We start from the raw sequence: 26,177 nt of genomic DNA, 5'->3' as shown, positions 1-26,177 counted from the left end.
AGTCCTGTGGCCACTGCTGAGTTTTCCAAATTTGCTGGCATATTGAGTGCAGCACTTTCACAGCATCATCTTTCAGGATTTGGAATAGCTCAACTGGAATTCCATCACCTCCACTAGCTTTGTTCACAGTGATGCTTTCTAAGGCCCACTTGATTTCACATTCCAGGATGTCTGGCTCTAGGTCAGTGATCACACCATCGTGATTATCTGGGTCGTGAAGATCTTTTTTGTACAGTTCTTCTGTGTATTCTTGCCATCTCTTCTTAATATCTTCTGCTTCTGTTAGGTCCATACCATTTCTGTCCTTTATCGAGCCCATCTTTGCATGAAATGTTCCTTTGGTATCTCTGATTTTCTTGAAGAGATCCCTAGTCTCTTGGGGCACAGCACGGGCTTAATGGCTTTGAAGCGGCACACGGGATTCTCCCGGGCCAGGAACCAAGCCCGTGGCGCCTGCGTCGGCCCGCAGGCTCTTAACCACTGGACGGCCGGGGCAGCCCCTCGCTCCAGCTTCATCTTTACAGCAAGGAGAATAGTAGCCGCCTTGTGGGCTGTGATGTACATCGGTGCTCCAGACCCTGCGTGGGACCAGGGGTTATTGGAGCCACGACCGTCACCACCACTGTCACCGGGCCCCGTGCTTTGTGGGGACTAAGTGGCCACGCTGGGGATTAGGGAGGCCTGTCTGTTTTCTCCAGGGGAGTTTACATTGGCTGGGTTCTCAGGAGTCCGGGAAAGAATGGAGACAGGAGCTGTATTGAAGGACCCCTCTGGCAGTCGGGTGAACATCTGCACGTGGCCTTGACCTTGGGTGGTGGCCTTGAGGCTGATGGCTCTTGGGGGATGGCGGTGGAGAAGCTTGGCATGTAGTTCCCTTGTCCATCTCCCCTCTAGAGTGCACTCTACATGGCCAAGGGCCTCACGGAAACCTGGGGCCTCCCCCAGGGACGGCAGAGGGGGCCGCACAGCACAGGGTCACTCAGGGAGCAAGGAAGGACAGGTACGCCCTCGGAGGCCCCGCCAGCTTGGCTTCAGGTGCTCTGCAGCCCGAGTTTGCAGAGCACCCCTCTGGGTCTTTGGTCCAGAAGACCGGCCCCTCTCTGCTGTGGCTGGGAGCAGCTGTGGTGTGAGAAGCAGTGTGCAGGCCCAGAAGAGGGGTGCCCCTGCCTGGGGCTGGCACACCAGGGGCTCCACGACCCGCCCTTTCTGGAGCCCTGAGTTCTGGGCTACCAGGTGGCTGCGGGGCGTCAGGGGAACAGGAGAAGTTTGCACTGGGCTCTGGCGTCAGTCAAGCGCTGCACTGCCGGGTAGAGAGGGGCCTGAATGCCCTGGTGGAGTAGGGAAAACTGAGTCCATTCATTGATTCAACAAGTGTTTATGAGAAAGACTACAAGCCGAACACTGTTACAGATTCTGGGCTGCAGCAACGAGCAAAACAGACAAAATTCCGTGCCCTCAGGGACCTGAGCTCCTAGCAGGAGAGACGAGCAACACATAACTGTCTGACTGGGGTTTCCCTGGGGGCTCAGATGGCAAAGAACCCGCCTGCAGTGCAGGAGACCTGGGTTCGATCCCTGGGTGAGGAAGATGCCCTGGAGCAGAGAATAGCAACCCACTCCATTATTCTTGCCTGGAGAATGCCATGGACAGAGGAGCCTGGCGGGCTACAGTCCACGGGGTCACCAAAGAGTCAGACACGACTGAGCGACTAACGGTGTGATTAAGAATCAGAACAGAGGGACTTCCCTGGCGGTCCAGCGGCTAAGACTCTGCACTCCCAATACAGGGGGCCCAGGTTCAATCCATGGCTGGGGAACTAAGACCCCACATACCACAACTAAATAGATAAATAGAAATATTTTTTAAAAAAAGAATCAGAACAGAATGACAGAGGTAAGGGGAGTGGAAGAGGAGATGAGGAAAGGTGTAGCATTACACAGAGTGGTAGGTTGGGGGGGTGGCCTCACTGAGAAGGCGACATTTGAGCCCTGAAGAGGGTAAGGGAGGGAGCCTAGTGGGATCTGCAGGAAAAGCGTTTTCTGCAGAGGGAACAGCCAGTGCAAAGGCCCTGAGGCAGGACAGCCTGGCAGCTTCAGGGAACATCGGGAAGGTCAACGAGGCCTGAGCAGAGCGAGTGGGGAAGAGCAGGCCCCGGGAGTGGGCAGGGGCTGCAGGTGGGAGAGGGCTGACCAGGAGGGCCTCGTGTGCCGTCCGAGACGATGCTGCGTGTGGCTGGGACCAGCGCTTCTGAGCACAGGAAGAGCGTGCTCTGTTCGTTGGGGAGCAGACTGGAGCACGTGCAGGTGGGCCAAGGAAGCTGTCTAGGACTCTAAGGGGCCAGGGATGGCAGCAGAGGACGTGAGAGGTGGGTTTCCCATTGGGTTGGAGAGTTTGGAAGCATCGGAGCTAGAAGTTTCAGGAGAGGGGTGGGGCTGGGGTTGTCCAGAGGGGTTCCGTCTCTGCGCTCTGGAGTTTCAGGGGCCGCTATGGGAGCGGAAGGGTTAAACGCTATGATTCGGCGTCACCATCAGGCCCCTTCTGTCCACCTTCTGCCCAGGGCTCCATTCAAGGTCCGCGGAAACAACTCTGCCCCTGAAACAAAGCTTTGTGGCCTTGCTCTGCTCCAAGCCCTTCGTGTTGCAGATGGGGAGACTGAGGCCAGGGGGTGATGGGCTCAGGGCAGGTCATGTGGGCATCGTGGAGAGCTGGGATGGGGCCCTGGGGCCTAACCAGTTTGGTCTCCTGGCCAGGGGCACCCCCACGCCCCACCCCAGCCATGGGGCTGCTGTCTGCATCGCCTGGCAGCACCCCCTACCTTGCTGGTCTCTTCTGCACCCACGACGCTCCCCTCTCTCTTTTCTGTCAGTGATGTGCCTGAGGGCGCTGAGAACTTTGGAGTTTCTGGGAGCTCCGGGGTGAAGATCTTCATGGTCTATGACCCAGCACGGGTGACAGAGCCCACGGGCAGGGCCTACTGGCCCCTGGATGCCAGCGTGGAAGTGGTCATATCGGTGGACGCAGCCAGTAAGGCTTTAAATGACCTCAAGGTAAGAGGTCCCTTCCCTGCAGAAGGTCAGAGCCCCCGACAAAGCACACCCCATTCACACACCGCCCTGGTCAGCCAGCCCCACGAGGCTACGACACCCAAATCCACACCCGGGACACATCCCGAAACAAGCCATAGACACCTAAGCCTGTGAACCCACCCACGCCAGCACCCACACACGCAGGAATGGACACTCCCATAAATGCACAGCCTGCCTGCTCGCCCCCTCAAGTTCACAGACACCTGCTTGGATCCCAGCTCCACACCGACCCCAAACAGGCCCTGCCCACTCCCATGCAGACAGGCGTCCTCAGCAACAGCCGTGCACACACATACACGCATGCATTGGACATAGGAGCATACCTGGATGCGTGCGTGTCTCCCACCTAAGGAAGCGGGAAACCTCTCTCACAGACAACACAACGCCTTCTCACTCGCCCCCAGGCGCCTGCCACACACACAGTGACCCCAGACTCACTGATTCAGCTTTTTCTCCAGTGACACGGGGAAAGTGAGGGCCGTGCAGCTGTTGAGAGCAGGGGCCCTGGAGCTCAGACTGCCCCTCTGAGCCCCGACTACTGGGCCCAGCCTGGGGGCTCTCGTAGAGGCCCAGGTCGAGCCCTTTGCATGGACTCTGGGCCATGGGGAAAGCTCTGTGAGCATGGGCTGCGATCGTGGGGTGGGAAGGGTCGTTGTTCCCATTTTACAGATGAAGAAACAGAGGCTTAGGGAGACTGATTACCTTGCCCGAGTCACTGGTGACGACTGCCCCTTCCCTCATTCTTTCTCCCTGGCCTCCCCATGGATTCCTAAGGGTCCGGCTGCCCCCCCTGGGGACCTGCCCCCACCCTGTCTGGCCCTCCTGGCCCCTCAGCCCAGCTCTGGGAGCCAGGGAGGCATCCGCTCTCTCCAGCTGGAGAAAGTGGCTCTGGATCCGGGCGCAGAGTCCGTGGGCCCCGGGCCTTCACCAGCAGGGAGCAGCCGGGGCCCCCATCCCCCATCTACACAGGGCCCTTGGGGTGTCCCCTCCGCCCCCCGCCTCAGCCATCCCCGCAGGCCTGGCCGTGCCCGCTGAGGGCTGCCCGTGTCCCCGCAGGTGAAGATCTCCTACTTCGGGCAGCTGGCGCGCGGGGCCCTGGGCCACAGCGTGCTCTACCTCACAGGCGCCGGTGAGTCCCGCATCCGGTCCAACTCGGCCCCTGCCCTTTCCCCACCACGCTGGCTGCTTGAGGGGCTTAGGGAGGCCCATGGCCATCTTCCTCGTCCACCGAGGAGCTTGGCTTCTTCAGAGGCCACCCGTCTGCTCCAGAACCCCAGCGCCAGAGTCCCAGCTGTGCTCACAGCCACAGGAACCTAGAAACTGCACGGCCCATGGGTCTCCAGCCAGACCACAGCAGGCCTCCTCCATCCAGAGTCCCCGGGCCTCAAGGCTCGTCACTAAACGTGGGGACGCTTAGTTCAGCTGCGTTCAGCCAGATCCCTGGCAGCGGCCCTAACTGCGGAGCCAGCAGCTGGAAGCTCAGGCCTCGTCCTGGCCTCCAGAGTCAGGGCCCCCAAGGGCTAGCAATTCAGGGCATGCAGACGAGTGAGAAAGTCAAGAGCCCAAGGCTTGGGTCCCTCAAAACCCAGAGCCACAGGGGTGGGCCTCCCAGGCATTGGGTGTGGTCCCCAGAACAGGGCTGCCCGGCTCTCCTGGGCTTGGGGAGGGGTCAAAGCTTGCCCCGACCTGGACGCTATGGTGGGACGGGGGACCGGGGAGCCCAGGTAACCCCTCCCCATCTCTTTTCAGACATCTCCCTCGACGCTGACACTGGCCGCACGGGCAATGTGAAAAGGAGCCAAGCCGACAAGGTGGGCCTCCTCTAGCTGTCCCAAGACGGCAGGGTCGACAGGCAGACCTGGGGGTGGTCCTAGGGTGGGACGGCTCTGCCTCCAGAAGGGTGATGGATTCCTGGGCTCTGTGTATCCAGCAGTGTGGGGAAGCCATCTGAGGACTTCCAATCAGCATGAGTGGGCCTGACACTGTGTGATCAGCGTGCTGTGTGACTCCTGGAAAACAGCTTACCCTCTCTGGGTCTCTCTGGTGCCACCCTACACCTGGGATCTTTTGCTTGAGGTCTTTTCTATTTCCTGGGCTGTGTTTGGACCCCTAAGCATGATAGGTGCTTCATAAAAGGTTGTCAAATGGCTGAATGAAGACTTCCGGTAGAGGAGGCGGCATGGACTACCCTGGTTAGATTCCGAAGAGAGAGAGGGTGGGGTGGGCTCCGGGCATTATCCCACAGGAAGTATCTGAGGCTATCCTGGAAGGATAGAAAGTAAAATTTGTGGGGAAGGACCCCAGGGAGGAAGCCTGAGGTCCTCTGTGGACAAGAGGGGGCAGGACCGCCCTGGATGGGTGTGCAGGCTGCTCACTGCACAAGGCTGCTGAGCAAGGCAGTGAGTGCGGCCTGGGATGCAAAGCGTGTCTTGGGCCCTGATACGGAGGGGGTGGACAAGCGTGCCATGTAGGTTAGCAGTGGTCCTGTGAGGTCCCCCAGACCCAAGTTTGAATCCCACCTCTGTGACTTAGGGTTCACCCCCCCAGAGCCTCTTTCCCTCTTCTGTAAATGGGGAAAATAAACTCTGACTTGCAGAGTCTGTGAGAACAAAGCAGAGGCAGGTCAGGAAGAGCTTCGGTCACAGAGGCAGGGCTCCAGCCCTCTTCCCCACCTGTCAGCTCCATCCTCCTTGTAGGGCCTGCAGGATCACAAGTGCACATCAGGGACCACTGGGACAGGCCCAGGAGAGGACCCGGGTGGGGAGAGTCCCAGTAGTTCTCTCACCCTCCCGAGGTCAGGGCGAGGCGTCTCGGCCCCCAGGCAGGGCCAGGACTGGAGAGCCTGGCAGAGGCCACTTCTGGGCTTGGAGCTGCCCCCTCCTTTTGCGGGCGGCGGTTGGGAGGGGCTGCCGTGTACGGGTGCTCAGGTTGCTCGCTGAACAAGCATGGAGTGACTCTGGGTCTGGAGAGCTGGAGGGCTCCAAATCTATTATCCCTCTTTAAATCTTCAAGTAAACCTGGAATACAAAAGTCTCCAAGCTAACAAGGCAGACAGCTCCAGCCATGTCCAGAACCCCTTCCCAGAGACTGCTGGGTCCCGCTGGCCCTAAGGCCTCTCGTTTTGCACAGGAACGCTGGCGCTGGGGCCCTGAGGGCTATGGGGCTGTCCTGCTGGTGAACTGCGACCGGGACAGCCTCAGGTCCGTAGGGACGGACCTCACCGACACCCAACTGGCCTCGCGGGATGGTGAGCAACAGACAGGACGGGCTGCCCGGGATGGCGCGGGGGGTGGCGCATGGCTGTCTCACGGGAACCACGCTCTCCAGACCTGCAGGACATGTCCCCAGTGGTGCTGACCTGCGATGCCCCTGATGCACTCTTTGAGAGCTACAAGCTGGTCTTGAACGTGCCACCTTCTGATTCCAAAAGAATGCGGGTCTTCTGCGCCCGGGGTGAGTGGCCTGGAGGGGCCTCTTCCCTCCCTGCTCCAGCCTCTGCTTCCCAAATCATTTCTTTTTTCTCTTATCCACATCTCTCCCTTCTTCCATCATCATTTTGTAATTCTCACTACCACTTAAAAGCAGCCACTGCATCACAACAGGATCCATGGCCCAAGGAAGAGGGTCCCAAGCTAGACCCATTTTACAGAGGGGAAAACTGAGGCTCAGACATGTGAATTCACGGCTCTGAGTTTACACAACCACTTGGGAGTGGAGCAGGCATTCCAAGTCAGTCTCTTTGGGCACCAAAGCCCCTCTTGTTTCCACGGCCCTGGCCCTCCCCCCGACCCCATCCCTCCTCTGCTGAGTCAGTACAGATTGAGCTCTCAAGGCATGACAAGTGCTGTCCAGGCTGGGTGAGGTGGGGGCAGGGAACAGCAAGCCAAGGCCCAGCCCTGCCTTTGCAATCCAGTTATGCTGCCGGAGAGTTTATTAATCAAACTATGTGGCTTAGAACAAAACAAAACCAATCCTTAACCCTGAGGTGACCTTACTCGTTTTTATAAATAGCAAGAGACCTTCCTACCTCTTCCTTCTTCCTCTTCACTGTCTGTTCAGACTGACTCAGAACTCATTGCAGCTAAATTCCAGCAGGAGCCAGAATGCTTCTTCTCTGCACCAATGCTGGAAAGTTAGGGAGGGGTCTGGCTTGGAAATACTTACTGCGATTGCAGAACATAAGCTCTGTGTCCGTAGGTGAGCTGACAAGCCTTCCTGCTGTAAGAACACGCTAGGGTACCACCTCCCAGACGACCCTTGGGGGCCGGGAAAGGAGACGGGCCAGAACTGCTAAGCGCCAGGAGCTTTGTTTAAAAAATTGAGATGACATTCACAGAAAATAAAAATAACCACTTTCAAGTAAACAATTTAGTGACATTCCCTGGTGGCTCAGATGGTAAAGAATCTGCCTGCGATGCAGATCTGAGCTCTATCCTGGGTTGGGAAGATGCCCTGGAGAATGGAAAGTCTACCCCCTCCAGTATTCTGGCCTGGAGAATTCCACCTGATGGGCTACAGTCCGTTGAATCACAAAAGAGTTGGACACGCCTGAGCGATTAACCAGCGACAGTCACATCCCCCAACCCCCAGCCCTGTGCTGCGTCCGACTCTTTGTGACCCCATGGACTGTAGCCCGCCAGGCTCCTCTGTCTGTGCGATTCTCCAGGCCAGAATACTGGAGGGGGTTGCCGTTCCCTCCTCCAGGGCACCTTCCCGACCCAGGGATTGAACCCTGCCTCTCATGTCTCCTGGGTTGACAGGTGGGTTCTTTACCACTAGCGCCAGCCAATCCCCAGCCCTAGGCCACCGCTAACCTCCTTTCTGTCCCTATGGACGTCCTCGTGCTGTGCGTCTCCTACAGATGGGATCATACCGTGTTTGCCTTTCACCGTGTTCTTTCAGCTACTATAGTGTCCTCAAGGCTTGTCTGTGCTGTAGCACTTATCGGTAATCGGTACTACATTCATTTTATGGATGAAGGACATGCCGTGTGGGCATTCTGTTTATCCCTTCATCCGCGGATGGACATTTGGCTTGTTTCCACCTTCGGGGCCAGCTGCTTTTATTTCCTTGTCCGATGTAAAGCTTGCACCGACCTCGTGAGAAACGTAATGTTAGCCCATTTTACAGATGAGGAACTGAGGCTCAGAGAGGTTGAGTCATTGAGCTGAGGTCACGCAGCTAGCACTCGACACTGCTGGGGAGGAGCCCGAGTCGCTGGCTCTGCACCTGTGTTCCTGGCCTCGGGTCTCCTGTCCCATGCCCCACACCCCTGCGTCAGCACTGGGCAGCCAGAGTTACCGTGACAGTGAGTGCCCCCGGCTATCACATGACCTTGCGCCAGCCTGGCCCCCGTGCTGATTCGGGTCTCCCTAGGTGGGAATTCCCTCCTGGACTATGAGCAGGTGCTGGGGCCCCAGCACCTGTCCTACGCAGTGGCCCGTCAGCCCGGGGAGCGGAAGATCGGCCTCTATGTGGAGGGGCTCAGCTTTCCCGACGCTAATTTCTTGGGGCTGGTCTCCCTCAGCGTCAGCCTGGTAGACACCAAGGTAGGTGGGACTGGGGGCGGAGACGGGCTCGGGGAGCTTCAGGGCCCAGCCGGAGGCTCCAGGGCTGGGAGGCTGGGGGCTGGGGCTCCCGAGGCCTGATGGGGCTCCCTGCGGGACCCACTGAGTCCCCATTCTCCCCCCAGACCCTGCCTGAGGTACCCCTCTTCACAGACACCGTGGCCTTCCGCGTGGCCCCCTGGATCATGACCCCCAACACCCAGCCCCCCCTGGAGCTGTATGTGTGCAGGTGAGGCCTCTCCCTCCCGCTCTCCTGTCCCCTCTGGACTCCCAGAGACAGGAGCAGAGCGCGGTACCGGGCTTGGCCCTGCACGCTCGCCGGCCGGGCTCACCGAGGGCCCCCGTGGGCACACCTGGGTGACAGGCAGCAGTGAGCTGTCTGGGCCATCAGCCCACCGGCTCTGAGCAGCCAAGGCCCCAGCTCCAGCTCCCCATCCTTACCCTGCCCTGCCTGTAGTCGTCCCGGAACATCCTGGGTTTATTCCAGGCAGAGGGGCCAGGCCCTGTTCAGGTTCTGGGGGCGGCAGGAGTCCCAGCCTCCCTCTGAGCCGGCTGTGTCCCTGGGCCTGCAGAGCATGTGAGAATTCAGCTTCCAGGACCGTCTGTGAGTCCCGGCCACCCCTGGGTCCCTGGTCCTTCTGCCATCTCTCAGAATCCTTGTCAAGCCCCTGGATGGGCAGGGCAGCCTGGACTGGCACGGCTACTCCAGGGCCCTGCAGAGGCGGTCAGACCACCAGAAAGGGCTGTAGACGACTTGGAGCTTAAGTCAAAGGGAAGGCTGTGGTCAGACGGGTCTGCTCTGGTGAGCCGGCTCAGGTGTTCAGACAGGAGGGGGCCCTTTCTTTCGCTTTGCTGACTCGCCTTTGTTGAGGCCAGTCGTGAGAGACAGGAGGAAATGGGCGCCTCCCCCTCACTGTCCCCGTGGCTGTGAGACCCAGTCCCTGGTCTCCTCAGCAGGGCCCAGAGCCCCGGGCCTGCCCCTCCCCATCACTCCTGCCTGATGGCATCTGGGGACGTGGTCCATCTCTGTCTCTCGCCCACGAGCCTCTCCAGCGCGGGGCTGTGTGGAGCCGAGGGCGGCCCCCGGCCCAGCATGGACGGCACCCAGGCCCCTCCATCCACCTCCAAGGCTGCCGTCAGCAGCCCCGCTTCCCTGCCCTCTCCTGTGATTTGCAGTGTCCTAGACTCTCATGGCCCGAATGCGCAGTTTCTGAGTGACATGTCTGATCTGGCGCTGAAAGCCAGCTGCAAGCTGATGATCTGCCCTCGGGTTGAGAACCGAAATGACCGCTGGATCCAGGTGGGCGAGGAGCAGCCCTGGGCGCGGGGGGGCAGCCCAAGCCCCGTCCCCCACCCTGGCTTCGGGGAGCGGCCTCTGCGGCTCTCGCCCAGCTTCCGTCTCCCTAGAGAAGCTGGGCCGGCCACCAGGACTCGGGGTGGGCGCGCGGCCTGGGGGAGCCCTCTCCTCCCACGGCCGGCATCGCTCAGTGTGTCCTGCTCCCCACCGGGGCCTCTGGCTCAGGCAGAGCCCTCCCCCAGCTGGGTCCCCCAGGGACCTCCTGCCCGCTCGAGGTCTTGGGGAAGGTCTGCTGCCCTGCCCACCCCGGGCCTGGGGCGCTAGCCCCTTCTCAATGCGAGACCGAGGCGGTCACAGAGGCCTTTTTCTCTCGCCTTCCCAGGATGAGATGGAGTTTGGCTACACTGAGGCCCCGCACAAAGCCTTCCCCGTGGTCTTCGACTCCCCCCGAAACAGAGGCCTGAAGGATTTCCCTTATAAGAGGATACTGGTACGTGGCAAAGGGCAGAGTGCAGCCACCGTGGGTGCCTGCCCCTGCGGGACCCACTGCGCAGTCTTGCCTGGCCCCAGTCCTTCAGGGGCTGCAAAGGGACGCAGGAGGGGGGCTCTGGCGAGCGGGAGTTAGGGGGAGGCTTGGGGAGGAGTATGTAGATGAAATGCAAATCACCCCTGTTCTGGGAGGGGCCCTGGTCTCCCCCCAGGGGCTGTGAACAGACGAGTCAGCTCCGGGGAGAGCAAACCGCCCTCTGGAGGGCGCGAATCCTCAGGACCCGCACAGCTCCTGCTTGGGTGCCGGGGCCTCTCCTCAGTAATCGATGTTTTCTGAACACCTACTATGTGCCAGGCCCCACGCTGCCTGCTGGGCACAGGAGGGCGGCAAGAGCCGCTCCAGCGACCACGCCCTGAGTTCCAGGCCCTCCCCGCAGCTTCTCACAGTTGCTCATTTAATCCACATGGACTCCTGTGAGCGAGTACTATGATTATTCCCTCCTTACTGAGGCTCAGAGAGGCTAAGCACTCGAGACCACAGAGCTAGGTAGCAGCGGCACTGAGGTGTAGAGCCAGAGGGGCCGCCTCCACGGTCCCCGCTCTTGACCGCTAGGCTAAGCCGCCTTCTGAGGGGTCCCTGCCCCAGAGCACCCGCCTTGGCCGATTTACTAGCGTCCTCCCCCACGGCCAGGACAATGCCCGAGTCCCGGGGGCTCCACTGGGGATGTCCAGGAGCTCCTGGTCACACAGAACAGGGCCGTTACCCCACCCGAGACGGGTCAGAGGTCAGTCCCCAGGGAGGTGACCATGAGCCCTGCAGGCGGAGTCTGCATCAACAAAGGGCCTGACCCCAAGCCCTGGGCTTGACCAGTCCATTGTATTTTCCACTGATCTCTGCTCTACCCTGGGAGCTCAGATGGTAAAAACTCTGCCTGCGATACAGGAGATGCGGGTTCCATCCCTGGGTTTGGAAGATCCCCTGGAGCGGGGCATGGCAACCCACTCCAGTATTCTTGCCTGAAGAATCCCATGGACAGAGGAGTCTGGTGGGCTACAGTCACGGGGTCACGAAGAGTCGGTCGTGCCTGAGTGACGAACACTGTCTTTCTGGTCTGTCTAGATCGTTTCCTTTCTTCTACTTCCTTTAGGTTTAATTTGCCATTCTTTTCCTAGCTGGAAACGGAAACGAAGATTTTTCAACTCTTTCTCTTCCTAATGTGTTTAGAGCTGTGTCGTTCCCAAGAAATGCTGTTTACTGGAATGCCCACGGGTTTTAACATGCTGCGTGCTTATTACCTCTCACTTCAGAATACGGTGTGATCTCCCCTTTGGTTCTTCTTCGACCCACGGGTTCTTTACAAGTGTGTTGTCTCATTTCCAAACATCTGAGATTTTCTACTTACGGTTCTGTTACTGGCTTGGGTATTGCTCACCAAATGGAACTTATGTTTTTAAACTTTTAATTTTCTCTTGGAGAGCAGTTGATGAGGGGTGCTGTGCTCATTTCAGGCTTGCAGCAAAGTGACTCAGTTATGCCCATGCGTGAATCTATCGTTTTTTTTGGGGGGTGGGTTTCAATAGCACAATGCTCAGGGAACAGAGAGACCTTGTGAAAATCGCATAGAGGTTGTTTCTAGGGAGTAGATTCCTGCAGGAGCACCGCTCGGCCCCTACCCCGAGAGCTGTCTCTTCCTGTTCAAACTGACCCCTCCTTGGCGGGGGGTGTGGATTTTCCTGGTTCTCCCCTAGGGTCCTGACTTTGGATATGTAACCCGGGAAAGCCAGTCTACCGCTGTCTCTGGCCTTGACTCCTTTGGCAACCTGGACGTCAGCCCGCCAGTCGTGGTGGAGGGCAAGGAGTACCCCCTGGGCCGGATCCTCATCGGCAGCTGCCTCCCCAGGTGAGAAGCCGGGGAGCGGGGGGGGCCCGGGGCATGCAAGGCGGCATCTATCCCCCACCCCCCCACAGACACAGACACAGCTCTTCAGTCTGAGAAGTGGTCCTAACTTCCTGCATGGACTCCTAGAATCCAAGACTCAGAGGACTAGAATCTTGGATCGAAAAGCTCACAGAATCTTTGGAAAAACCAAACTAGTGGCCCACAGTGTTCTGACGTGCCTAGAATCTTACGGGCGTAATTAGTCCCCACATTGCTGCTGCTGTTTCGTTGCTCAGTGGTGTCCAGGTCTTTGTGACCCTGTGGACTACAGTCCTCCAGGATCCTCTGTCTATAGGATTCTCCAGGCAAGAACACTGGAGTGGGTCACCATTTCCTTCTCCAGGGGATCTTCCTGACCCAGGGATTGAACCCCAGTCTCCTGCATTGGCAGGCGGGTTCTTTACCACTGAGCCAGTGGGGAAGCCCAGTTGCCAACATTAAACATATATATATCAGGAACCTTCATATAAAAAGCAGATTTCTGGCTGCTTTTGAAACATCAGAAGAGCAAGGAGGTGATTTATAATCCAGCACAGAAGTAGGAATGGATCCTTTGACTTCTCAGGGGAGGAGATAAAATAAGTGCTGTCCTAGCAACAGTTGGAAAGGGTACAGGCATCACCACGGGGCTGCAGTCAGGATACCTGGATGACACAGGTGATTCGATGGGTCCCACCCTGGGCAGCTGTCATCGAGCAGGAAACAAGGTATTTAGAGTTTAGGGCTCCAGATGGATGACAGTGTCTGCTAAATCCTCTTGGGAGGGTCCCCAGGGTCCCCACCCAGCCTGCGGACAGTTGAAGAATGGGGTGTGTAGCCCAGGGATCCCAGTGTAAGCCCCTGTTTCCTGCCTAAAGACTGAGCCCACCGCAGGCCCCAGGGGTGGCCTTTCCCTGTGTGTGGGGTTGGCCTGGAGCCCAGATGTACTTCCGCTTGCCTCTCCAAGCCCTGGCTGTCTGGTCTGGGGCCTGGAGCAGCCTCAGATGCTGAGGGAAGGTCACCCAGCCTCAAAGGGTGACCTTGGCAGCCTCAGCGTTCTGGGTCAGGTGAGGCTTCCTGGTGCCAACCCAGGTGTGAAGCTGGGTGCCCAGGCTGGATGCCCTGGGCCGAGGTTGGCCAGGACTAGAGGAATCCATTCACCTTGCTGGTGACTCAAGCCCAGCCCCGCCCTGGGGCCGGATCCTGCCCACAGCCCTGGGCGCAGAAGGCCGTGGACGTCTGGGGAGTCATTCTGTGCCTCCCGGAGGGATCTGAGGGGAAGGCGCACAGGCTCTGAACATCCGGTGTGTCTGGGTTTGAGTCCTGGCTCTGCCACTCACTGGCCACATGATTTGGGGTACAGAGCCTGACCGATGCCTACCACAGGGCCTGGCACCTCGCAGGTGCTTGATTACTTCATTTAAAAATATTTATTATATGCCTACTATGCGCAGGGCTTCCCTGGGGGCTCAGCGGTAAAGAATCTGCCTGCAATGCAGGAGATGCATTTGCTCTCTGGGTGGGGAAGTTTCACTGGAGGAGAAAACGGCAACCCAGCCCAGCATTCTTGCCTGGGAAATCCCATGGATGGAGGAGACTGGTGGGCTACAGCCCATGGGGCTGCAAAGAGTCAGACACGACTGAGCGACTTAACAGCTACTATGTCCCCGGCACTGGTGAAGGTACTGGGGATAAATCAGGCACATGGTTAAATGAACAAATTATTCTATACTTCATTCCTCAGTTTCCTCATCAGTGAAATGGGCTCATAAAAAAAAAATCCCTGTCGTATGAGTCTGGGTAAACTCCGTGAGCTGGTGATGGACAGGGAGGCCTGGCGTGCTGCGGTTCATGGGGTTGCAAAGAGTCGGACTCGACTGAGCGACTGAACTGAACTGAAGCTGTATAATAGCTGTTCCTGGGGATAAAAGGACTCAGATTAAGCACCTTCCAAATGCTTAGCTATTATTTAGCTGGATGCCTAGCAGTGGATCTGCCATGAAGCAGGTTGGAACTCAGTGGATCAAAGTTATTGATCACCTACATGCCATGAACACGGTGCTTTACCCAGATCACACCCATTGATTTTTACAACAGCCTTATGAGGTTGGGATGACTACGATCCCTATTTTACAGATGAGAAGGTTGAGGTTTAGAGAAGAGGACACACCCATTCATGCATGCATCTGTCAATTCAATAAATACGTATTGAGACTTCTTATATGCCAGGTCTGAGGCCCAGTGCTGGGGATAAAAAAAATGTTCTAGAAACTCCCAGGCCCAGAGCAAGGACCCCAGATAGGAAGATGCAGGGTCTCCAGCACATTTGGGTCCCAGTCCATTGGCCATCGTGTTGAAAACCAGGAGCAAAGGTCTTGGTGGACAGATGGGGCCCTGAGGCTCAGAGAGGGACAGCTACCACTTAGGATCACACAGCAAGTCAGCCAAATAGTCAGAAATCAGATTTCCTCTTTGGACCCCAAATTAAAATTTAACTCCAGGCTGCTGTCCTGTATTCTTGTCTCGGCTTCTGAGCTTAGCAGTGAACAAAACGGACAACCTACGTACATTCTAGCAGAGAGAAACAGACAGTAAGCCACCATAATAAATAAGTAAATCAAATACAGTATGTTAGAGAGAAGAAGCACTGGTGGGAGGCTGACATTTCCCTGAAGGAAATGAGACGTTAAAGATGTGGCTGTTTGGGAGGAGAATGTGAAGGGAGTGCGAAGGCCCTGAAGCAGGGATGAGCTGGAGACATCAGAGGCCCAGCAAGGAGGCCAGAGCAGTGAGCGGAGCGAGCAGAGGGTGTGGGGGCGCTCAGATCACGACCTGGGCCTGGTACTTTACACACCTCACAGGGTCGTCATGGGATTACGTAAGACGAGTGTGAGGAGCCCCGGGCAGACGCGCAGGAGGGGCTCAGCAAAGGCCTGCTCCTTCCCCACTACCCTGAGCTCTCCATGCTCTGCGCCTCACATTTAAACCGATCTTGGGGCAATTCTGCCTCCTGGTGGCAGCTCTGATGTGACTCAGAGACCAGGTCTGACGCTTCCTAGGGGGGAGTCATCCGGTCCATCCCCCAGCCACCAGGCAGAGGGCTGCAGAGCCCCAAGGGGGGTCAGGCTTAGGTTAGGGCTCTGTCCCCCCTCCCCCTGATTCGTTTCCGATTCCTGCTTTCTGCTCATGAATAATTTCCAAAGTCTCATTCCTCTCCACCATCTCACTGTTTTTAAAGAGGTCTTTTAAAATTGCCAACACTAAGTTAAAATAATAGAAATAGAGGGAAAACACTTTCCACGTTCCCATCCCCCAAATCAAATCAACATCTCACGTGTCACTGCGGGTCGGGTCTCCCTTCTGGTTCTGTCGAGGACGCATTCGAGTTATATACTGTGGACTCTTACACAGCTGTCCAACAGACTTTCACAAATATGTCTGAGCATCTGTTCTATAAGAGGTGCTAGGGATACAGGGAAATACAGGCTCCTCGGGAGCTTAGTGAGATGCCAGACAGCAAACGAAATGTCCAGTGTGCCAAGTAGCACCAAGGACTGTAAAGGAAAATAGAGCTCGGGAGTGAGTGGGAGGGTCATTGCCATTTCCAAAGTCCACGTGGAGGAAGACGGCGACCCTGGAGTTAAACAAGAAGAAAGTGGGAGACGGGACATGCTGGGCTAAGCAGGTGGGAGTGGCTTGCCAGGTTCTGGTCGTACTGGGAACCAAAGGCTGAGGGCCTCGGTGAGGAGCTGACCCTCTCTGCGTCTCGGGAGCTGAGATGAGGGTCTCCAGTTCTCTTTGGCAGAGGGAGGGCTCTCGTTTGACTGTTTTGTGGGCAGGGGAGGGTACCTCGGGGTGAGGGAGGGACAGGCTCTCGTGTGGTGCTCAGGATGGACAGTCCCTGGAAGCAGCTGGAGACGGGGGCCGGGACGCGAGGACTGAAGAGGCCCATTCAGAGGGCTGACGGAGGCCTGGGCGGGGCTCGGGAAGGGCCTGCGGCGCGCTGGCACACGGCGGGCACGAGGGGACCCTGCGCTCTCCCCCCGGCAGGTCTGGCGGGCGGCGCATGGCCAAGGTGGTGCGCGACTTCCTGGGTGCCCAGCGGGTGCAGGCGCCCCTGGAGGTCTACTCCGACTGGCTCTCCGTGGGCCACGTGGACGAGTTCCTCACCTTCGTGCCCACCTCCGACCAAAAGGTAAGTCCCCCCTCCTCCTGCCTGAGCCACCCTGCCCCACCCTGACCCGATGGGGCGGGAGAGGGCGAGGCCACCTGACACTGGGTCATGACCTCCATCCACAGAAAGCCTGGGGTCAGATGCCCTTTGGGCCAGGCGGTGTGCATCCGGGCGGGCTTCCTGGAGGAGGCGGTGTGCATCCGGGCGGGCTTCCTGGAGGAGGCGGTGTGCATCCGGGTGCCTTCCTGGAGGCAGGGCACTCATATTCTGATGATTCATGTACCCATTTTCACACTTACTGGGTATTTGCTCTGATCCAAACCTCTCAGCCAAGACCCAGGAATGACACTGGTAATAATCGGTAACATTTAGTGAGCACGTATTAGGTGTGCGTGTCTTAATGTGTTGAATCCTCTAGCAACCCAAGAAGAGGGCACTATTATCATTGCCCCCATTTTATAGATGGAGAAACCGAGGCTCAGAAGGGTAGTTAACTAGCAGGGTGAGACTTCCAGATGGCAGGCTCTGGACTAACATGTCAGACACTCACTTCCATCCAGAGGTGACCAAGGACGGCACAGCCCATGGGGGGCAGGCAGCCGGGAGGGGAGGCCTCCTAGTGACCAGTGGTCGAGTTTCTTGGTGGACAAAATGGGGAAGGGCTTCCAGGTGAGGAGAAGGTCACGGACAAATGTCTGGAAGTGTGGCGTGGCTTGGAGGATCGGAACTTCGGACAGGCCTGTGGCTGGTGGGAGAGATGGACAGGGGAGCGCCACGTGCAGTGTGGCCTGGGAACCCAGGCCCCTCCTGAGTCGGGGGCGCGTGCCTCGGGGGATGCCTGTCCACTGAGCCACTCCTCCTCCTCCGTGCCAGGGTTTCCGGCTTCTCCTGGCCAGCCCCAGCGCGTGCCTCAAACTGTTCCAAAAGAAGAAAGAGGAGGGCTATGGGGAAGCAGCCCAGTTTGATGGTGAGTGCCAGTGAGCCCATTACCCCACCAGACCCTGCCCTCTGGCTGCCAGCCCTGGGCACCACTGATGCCCATCATGGCCAGGCTGCGCTTACAGGCCCTTTGTCTGCCAGCTCTCAGCTCAGAGTTCATCACTGATCTTCCCAACACCCTCTTATGGTAGCCAAAGATGAGGGCTTTCCCTTGCTTGGGCCGGGGATGGAAGCCAACGGCCCGCGGCTTGCCCCAGGCACAGCGGCCCCCTCCAGCGCGGGGCTGCTCCTGGCCACAGCCCAAGAGGAGAAAGAAGCAGGAAGCTATGGGCCCTCCCTCATGCCTGTCTGCAGACACTTCCACCCGCTTGCCCAATCAGATCATCCAACCTCTTCTTTGTATCCCCTTCCACGGAGGAGGAAACTGAGGCTCAGAGAGGAGAAACAGCTTGCCCAGGGTTATGCAGCAGGGAGGGGGAGAGGTGCGGAGCCAGGAGGGTGCTCAGGGCCTCTCTGCGGAGCCCCCTCTACAGACCTAGCTGGCCCCCTGAGCATCCCCGCCTTCCCCACCATGCAGCTCAGTGTTCTCACCTGGGGCGTGCAGCGCTGGAAGGCATGTGGCGCAGCCTTCCGCAAGGGCAGGTCTGGATCCAGAGCCCGGCCTCTGCCTGCTGACTCTGGGATCAAGGGTGCGTTCTGAACCTCCCAGGGCCTCTGTTTCCTCTTTCTGAATGCGCTGTGATAACCAACCCGATCCAGCATTGCTGGAACGATCAATCAATAATAAATATAATAGGAGTCCCAGAGCATGGTGGGTGTTCAGTAATGGTTCAGTTCAGTTCAGTTCAGTCGCTCAGTCATGTCCAGCTCTTTGCGACCCCATGGACTGCAGCCCGCCAGGCCTCCCTGTCCATCACCAACTCCTGGAGTTCACTCAAACTCATGTCCATAGAGTCAGTGATGCCATCCAGCCATCTCATCCTCTGTCGTCCCCTTCTCCTCCTGACCCCAATCCCTCCCAGAGTCTTTTCCAGTGAGTCAACTCTTCTCATGAGGTGGCCAAAGTACTGGAGTTTCAGCCTCAGCATCAGTTCTTCCAATGAATACCCAGGACTGGTCTCCTTCAGAATGGACTGGTTGAATCTCCTTGCAGTCCAAGGGACTCTCAAGAGTCTTCTCCAACACCACAGTTCAAAAGTACCAATTCTTCGGTGCTCAGCTTTCTTCACAGTCCAACTCTCACATCCATACATGACCACTGGTAAAACCATAGCCTTGACTAGATGGACCTTTGTTGGCAAAGTAATATCTCTGCTTTTGAATATGCTATCTAGGTTGGTCATAACTTTCCTTCCAAGGGGTAACCATCTTTTAATTTCATGGCTGCAGTCACCATCTGCAGTGATTTTGGAGCCCAAAAAAATAAAGTCTGACACTGTTTCCACTGTTTCCCCATTTATTTCCCAAGAAGTGATGGGACCAGATGCCATGATCTTAGCTTTCTGAATGTTGAATTTTAAGCCAACTTTTTCACTCTCCTCTTTCACTTTCATCAAGAGGCTCTTTAGTTCCTTTTCACTTTCTGCCATAAGAGTGGTGTCATCTGCATATCTGAGGTTATTGATATTTCTTCTGGCAATCTTGATTCCAGCTTGTGGTTCTTCCAGCCCAGCATTTCTCGTGATGTACTCTGCATAGAAGTTAAATAAGCAGGGCGACAATATACAGCCTTGACATACTCCTTTTCCTATTTGGAACCAGTCTGTTGTTCCATGTCCAGTTCTAACTGTTGCTTCCTGACCTGCATATAGGTTTCTCAAGAGGCAGGTCAGGTGGTCTGGTATTCCCATCTCTTTCAGAATTTTCCACAGTTTATTGTGATCCACACAGTCAAAGGCTTTGGCATAGTCAATAAAGCAGAAATAGATGTTTTTCTGGAACTCTCTTGCTTTTTCCATGATCCAGTGGATGTTGGCAATTTGATCTCTGGTTCCTCTGTCTTTTCTAAAACCAGCTTGAACATCAGGAAGTTCACGGTTCACATATTGCTGAAGCCTGGCTTGGAGGATTTTGAGCATTACTTTACTAGCGTGTGAGATGAGTGCAATTGTGCGGTAGTTTGAGCATTCTTTGGCATTGCCTTTCTTTGGGACTGGAATGAAAACTGACCTTTTCCAGTCCTGTGGCCACTGCTGAGTTTTCCAAATTTGCTGGCATATTGAGTGCAGCACTTTCACAGCATCATCTTCCAGGTTTTGAAATAGCTCAACTGGAATTCCATCACTTCCGCTAGCTTTGTTTTTAGTGATGCTTTCTAAGGCCCACTTGACTTCACATTCCCGGATGTCTGGCTCTAGGTCAGTGATCACACCATCGTGATTATCTGGGTTGTGAAGATCTTTTTTGTACAGTTCTTCTGTGTATTCTTGCCACCTCTTCTTAATATCTTCTGCTTCTGTAGGTCCATACCATTTCTGTCCTTTATCGAGCCCATCTTTGCATGAAATTTTCCCTTGATATCTCTAATTTTCTTGAAGAGATCTCTAGTCTTTCCCATTCTGTTGTCTTCCTCTATTTCTTTGCACTGATCGCTGAGGAAGGCTTTCATATCCCTTCTTGCTATTCTTTGGAACTCTGCATTCAGATGCTTGTATCTTTCCTTTTCTCCTTTGCTTTTTGCTTCTCTTTTCACAGCTATGTGTAAGGCCTCCCCAGACAGCCATTTTGCTTTTTTGCATTTCTTTTCCATGGGGATGGTCTTGATCCCTGTCTCCTGTACAATGTCACGAACCTCCGTCCACAGTTCATCAGGCACTCTATCTATCAGATCTAGGCCCTTAAATCTATTTCTCACTTCCACTGTATAATCATAAGGGATTTGATTTAGGTCATACCTGAATGGTCTAGTGGTTTTCCTTACTTTCTTCAATTTAAGTCTGAATTTGGCAATAAGGAGTTAATGGTCTGAGCCACCGTCAGCTCCTGGTCTTGTTTTTGTTGACTGTATAGAGCTTCTCCATCTTTGGCTGCAAAGAATATAATCAATCTGATGTTGGTGTTGACCATCTGGTGATGTCCATGTGTAGAGTCTTCTCTTGTGTTGTTGAAAGAGGGTGTTTGCTATGATCAGTGCGTTTTCTTGGCAAAACTCTATTAGTCTTTGTCCTGCTTCATTCCGTATTCCAAGGCCAAATTTGCCTGTTACTCCAGGTGTTTCTCGACTTCCTACTTTTGCATTCCAGTCCCCTATAATGCCAAACCTTAGCCCCATCAGGGTTTCCAATTCCTGGTTTTCTCTGTTCTAGCTTCAGACCCTGGGGCTGGGGTGGAAGCTTGTGGCCCAGGTTGCTTAGCCCAGGCCCCAGGCAGCCCGAGGCAGTGCTCGCTGAGCTGGCTACAGTCTTGTTTCTCTTGCAGGCTTAGAGCACCAGGTGAAGAGAAGCATTAACGAGATGCTGGCCGACAGGCGTCTCAGGAATGACAACCTCTACGCACAGGTGAGGGGAGTGGAGGGGGGAGACTCTCCTGGGGCCTGCTGAGGCCTGTGGGCAGGGCGGGGCCTCTCTCTTGGGAACCCACAGCCTGATGGAACAGACACCGTCGTGCTAGTGTGACGGGGGAGATCTTGGTCCATTCTGGGGAAACGATGGGCTTCTATGGAGTAATGTTGACTCCCCCGAGAAGTGTTGTGAGACGGGAGAGGTGGGGGTCTGCAGGGGTGAGGGGTGGGAAGGTGGGGGTCCGGGAGACTTAGTGAGGAGATGGGGTGGGAGGAGGCCCCAGGAGTGGGGGGCCCATGCCTGAGTGTGCCCGGGGCAGGCCTGGCAGAGTCCACGCAGTCAGTGGGAAGAGGCCCGCTTCTCCCCTGCCCGCTGAGCCGGGCAACAGCGTGAGCCTGGCTGTGGCCGGGGGGATGGCAGCAGGCACTCAAAGAACCAGAAAGCACCGGGGTGCAAACCCCAGGCCCACTCCTTCCTCGCTCTGTGCCCTTGGGCAGGTCTCTCGAGCCTCAGGGTCCCATCCGGGGTAGCAGTGGCAGAAAGCTGTCGTGAGGCTCACACCAGCTGAAGGGCACAGGGGGCCCTCAGCTGACGCTGCCCCTTCCTGGCTCCCTGGGCTCTGGGGCCTCTCCCCTCACCCCCAGAGGTGCATCGACTGGAACCGGGAGGTGCTGAAGCGGGAGCTGGGCCTCACCGAGCATGACATCGTGGACATCCCGCAGCTGTTCTCCCTGAAGGACGCCTATGCAGAAGCCTTCTTCCCCGACATGGTGAGGGTGCCAAGGGAGGTGGGGTTCCTTCTGCCCTGGGGGCCCGGGAGTCCTGGTGGGCGGCCAGTCAGGGGTCCGGGGGAGAAGCCCTCCCTGTCCGAGGGCCTCTGCAGGGCTCACCTTTGGGGGCAGATAGAGAGCATCTTCATCACTAGTTCCCACCAGGGTGACTTTGCCTGCCTCGGGGCACTCTGCCCCACAAGGAGGATGCCACGGCATCTGGTGGGTGGAGGCCATGGACAGGCAGACACCCTGCGGTGCCCAGGGCGGCCCCAGGACGGAGCGCTTTTCCCCTGAAAATGGAGAGCGGGAGCCTGCTTTGGGTCCAGTGCTCCAAGCTTTTGCTCGGGTGCCTTGGCTGCCTGTCCTGCTCCCCAGGGGCACCCTGGCTGTCAGTAACACGGGCAGCTGAGCAGCAGATGAGCCACTGGGATCTCACGGCTGGGGCCCCTGCTGCCCAGAGCGCCCCTCAACCCCCTGGGAAAGGATGTGGAGGCATTGGCAACAGCGAGTAGGGGCTCCCAGTACGGGAGACCCTCCTCCTTCAGCCTGGGGCCTCTAGCTCGAATCCCTGTCGCTGGACAAGCCAAGGACGGGGTGTGAATCGTGAGGTCCTGATTGGATTCAGGCAGGACCGCGTTCACTCCTCACCCCTCGCTGTGGGCTCCCTGTAGAGCCTCTGGAGACAGGCCTTCACACCCTCGGTTTTGCTGATATTCGGAGCTGAAGATTTTGTCTGCTGGGGGTGGGGGACGTCCTGTGAATTGTAGGATGGTTGAAAAGCACCCCGAAAGGTAACGTCGGCCTGGCTGAGAACTGCTGCTCTGAGGCGGTGCTGTCAGAACCTTCTCGGACGACGGAAGACTTCTATGCCAGTATGACGTGGAAGCCGCCACACGTGGCTTCTGAGCGCTTCAAATGTGGCCAGTGCGACTGAAGAGCAGATCTCCTCTCAGTCAGCACCGCTGTGGCTAACGCCACTGCACCAGGCGTCATAGCCCCAGAGGTCGGCCTGGCTCCGGCTCTGCTGAGGCTGGAGGAGGGGCCCACAGCCGTGGTCGCCCTCCCTGGGTTGCAGCCTTGTCCACACCTGCTGGGAGCCCCCTCTCCGAAACGCCGCCCTTTATGGGAATCTCCCAGCTGCAGGGCAGACCCAGCTAGAGGACCCCGGTGTGTCCACACCGGAGGACTCTCAGGGAACGCTCGGTTAACCCCCGTTTGTCAGACGCAGAGAGAGCCTGTTGGAGCACAGAGGTCATTGCCTGGGGTCTCCAGGGAGCAGATGGATCGGCCTGCTGTCCCCCGAGTCCCCGGGGCGCAGGGCCGGACTGGCCGCATCCCTGAATGCCAGCCTCGGGTCTTCCCCCTGCACTGACCCCTCTGCATGCCCCCCTTCCATCCCTGACGTTCCGGCCCGTTAGCGGGCAGCAAGGCAGCGCAGGGCAAGGCCATGGGACTGACGCCGTGGACCTCCCAGCTCCACATTGGTCCCGGCAGCAGATGGCCCTGCAGGGCAGGCTGGAGGGAGTGGGGCCAGGGCTGAGGCACGCGTCAGACCGCCCACCCGACCCTGAGATGACCCAGCGAGCCCGTGTCCCTCTGAACACCACGGACAGCTCCTCGGGCCGGCCGCTGGGGCCAGACGCTACCTCTGAGAAGCCTCCACTGCCTGCAACGGGCAGACTTCCCTTCCCATCGTTAGGGCCCCCTCCAGGGAGACAAACACAGCTGCCGCCTTGCTGGGGCTTGCCCCCACCTCTCAGCGCCGCTGCAGCCGCAGCGCTGTGCTCTGGCAGAGGGAAGGGAGTGCGGCGTTGGCATGAGTCAGACCTGAGTCACAATTCAGTCTCCCCATCCTCTGGTTGTGTGCCCTTATTATGCTATTTAACCTGTCCAAGGCATGGCCTCGCAGCGAGGCTGTGAGGTTTACTGATACTACCTGGCACCTGGAGCATGCTCAGGAAACGGTAGCCATGATTAATGGTGGGTGGGAGGAATGGCCAAGCACGATGTGTTCTGCACAGACGCTCCACACCTGTGACCTGTGCACCTGTAGACGAGCACTTCTGCTCGACAAGTTTTCTGGCAGATGATGGTAAAGTCTTGTTCTAACAGAACTGTTATCTAATCTTCTGATACAAGGAAAGTGTTGGAGGAAGGGTGACTTTTACTGGTGTGACGTTACCACGTATGTTACTGGCAGCCCTGCCTGTTATTATCATTACTTTTTAATTTTTGGCCATGCCGCGTGGCATGTGGGATCTTAGTTCCCTGACCAGGGATCAAACCCACGCCTCTTACACTGACAGGGCAGAATCTTAATCACGGGGCTGCCAGGGAAATCCCAAGCCCTGCCTGTTATCAACCCTCTCTTCCAACTATGCATCTGTATCTTTGCTGCTTCCAGAGGCCCTAGTTCTGAGGGCCACCCTTGGTGCCCAGGGATGAGAGAGGAGAGGAGCAGGCCCTGGGGTGGGTCTGCCCAAACCTGGACCAAGAAGGGGCCCAGGTGGAGCGCAGCCCCGGCAGCGAGGCCTCTTTCTCGCCCCCTCCCCGCAGGTGAACATGGTGGTCTTAGGCCGGCACCTGGGCATCCCCAAGCCCTTCGGGCCCCTCATCAACGGCCGCTGCTGCCTGGAGGAGGAGGTGCGGTCCCTGCTGGAGCCGCTGGGCCTCCACTGCACCTTCATCGACGACTACTTAGCCTACCACAAGCTGCTCGGGGAGATCCACTGTGGCAGCAACGTGCGCCGGAAGCCCTTCCCCTTCAAGTGGTGGCACGTGGTGCCCTGAGCCAGCCCACCCGGCGTCCTCCCAACCCCCCGCCAGGGAAGCCAGCCAGCGTGAAGAGCCTCCACCTGGCCGCCATCCTCGGGGGGCCGTGTGCACCCCCCCACAAGCACCCCCAAGTGTGCTGGTCGCCACGGGTACCAGGATACAGGGAGGGTCACCGCACACTCAGCTTGGGAAGGATGGCCCTCCTTGCCCCCTCGCCTCTTCCCCACCCATGGCTCCCAGAGGTTCTGGAGACCTTCAGCAGCCTTAGCACGGTCCAGGCTGGCCACGTGTGCCCTCAGTGGGTGCCCCAACTTCAGTTGCCCCCCTCGGTTCTGAGATGATTCCCTCCGTGTTTGCACCAAGAGTGGGGCCCACAGGGCCCGGGCCCTGGGTCTCCAGGCCACCTGTGACTCGAGTAAGACCAGGAAGGGGGATGTGGGGCCCCTCTTTCCTTTACCAGCTACTGTCTCCTGCGGCAGACCCACAGTCTGTGACCTCCCGGCACCCCTCAGCCATATTTACATAGGCAAATCAGGACAAGGAAACTCGGTGTCCCTGGGCCTGTTTTTAAAAAGAAAAGGCATCAAAACTCCTGTTAATGCCTGCCTCCATCCTCAGAAAGGCGCTTGTTTCCTGTTTGGAAAGCCTTTAATTATCTGGCTCAGACAACATGGAGAGGCCAGAGCGGGGAGGCAGGCCCTGCGGGAGGGGGACCCGCTTCCGCCCCCGCGGCCTCCCAGGCTTTGAAGCCTGGGCTCCGGGTGCGATGAGGCCTGGCTGATCCAGACCCAGCAAGGAGGGGAGGCCCCGATGTCAGAGAGGGTGGGAGGGACCATTAGGTTATCTCTGCGGGTGCGGTTTAATTTCCTTTAATAGCCCTTAATTATTCCCCTCCGCTCTGCAGGCAGTGGGAGGGAAGGTTTGCCCAGTCTCTCCCAGCAGCTCTGCCACCGGCGTGCGACTTGGGTTCCACCTGTGAGGAAGGGCCCTGTGTGCGCCCCCCACCCCCGGGAGGGAAGGCAGAGCTGCCACGGGAGCTGGCAGCCTGGCCCCGCGTGAGGGCACAGGGCTGGGGGCCTCCCCCGACAAGCAGGGGCAGGGGGAACCCGCCAGCCTTCCTCCTCCCAGTCTCTGGGGCCAGCCTCGAACCTCTGAGCCCCTGGTTCCCGCTGAGACTCAGACCGAGCCTCCTGCCCTTTAAACCCTCTTAACCGCGAACCACTTGGCGTCACAGGCGACCACAGACACTGGCCTGTGAAATTGATGAAAACGGAGCGGCTCTGGTTTCGGGGGCGGGGCGGGGTGCCTGGCTCCTCCCCCTCCAGGAGGCTCGGTGGAACCCGATTTGCACGCCCTGGTCTAACCTGGGCGCCTTCCGCTCACCATCCTGATGTCCCCGGGCTGAGCCAAGAGGGGAAGGCGGCTGGCTCTTCAGCTGCCAAAGGTGTGCAGCCAGGGTTCGGGGAAGGGGCCGCTGGCGGGAGGGGAGCGGGCGTTACGAGGGACGGGGAGGGCGGGGCGGGCCTTCCGGAGGGCACGGGGGCCGGGAGCTCTGGAACGGCTGCTGGGCTGGGGGTGGGGCCGATGTTCCCTCTGAGAATGTTCTAGGTGACTGGTCACCTTCCTTCTGATGAATAAAAATGTCAACACGCATGTCT

At 57.6% G+C, this 26,177-nt stretch overlaps 1 protein-coding gene across 1 annotated transcript; it reads left to right on the top strand.

Moving 5' to 3' along the window:
• The first annotated feature begins 843 nt into the window (after positions 1-843).
• PADI1 (peptidyl arginine deiminase 1) lies at positions 844-26,006 on the top strand. Its single transcript, XM_027554350.1, has 17 exons — positions 844-862; positions 1,234-1,336; positions 2,867-3,047; positions 4,143-4,215; positions 4,836-4,897; positions 6,216-6,333; positions 6,414-6,539; positions 8,463-8,635; positions 8,779-8,882; positions 9,830-9,953; positions 10,333-10,440; positions 12,189-12,340; positions 16,409-16,553; positions 17,406-17,499; positions 20,889-20,968; positions 21,616-21,741; positions 24,301-26,006. The coding sequence occupies exons 1-17, from the start codon at positions 844-846 to the stop codon at positions 24,532-24,534; spliced, it is 2,022 nt and encodes a 673-aa protein (XP_027410151.1). The 3' UTR covers positions 24,535-26,006.
• Positions 26,007-26,177: the final 171 nt, after the last annotated feature.

This window comes from Bos indicus x Bos taurus, chromosome 2 (assembly GCF_003369695.1).
Source record: "Bos indicus x Bos taurus breed Angus x Brahman F1 hybrid chromosome 2, Bos_hybrid_MaternalHap_v2.0, whole genome shotgun sequence".
In the NCBI taxonomy this organism is placed as follows: Eukaryota; Metazoa; Chordata; class Mammalia; order Artiodactyla; family Bovidae; genus Bos; species Bos indicus x Bos taurus.
The sequence above is the reverse complement of the archived record's forward strand: the minus strand, read 5'-3'. Positions and strand labels throughout refer to the sequence as shown.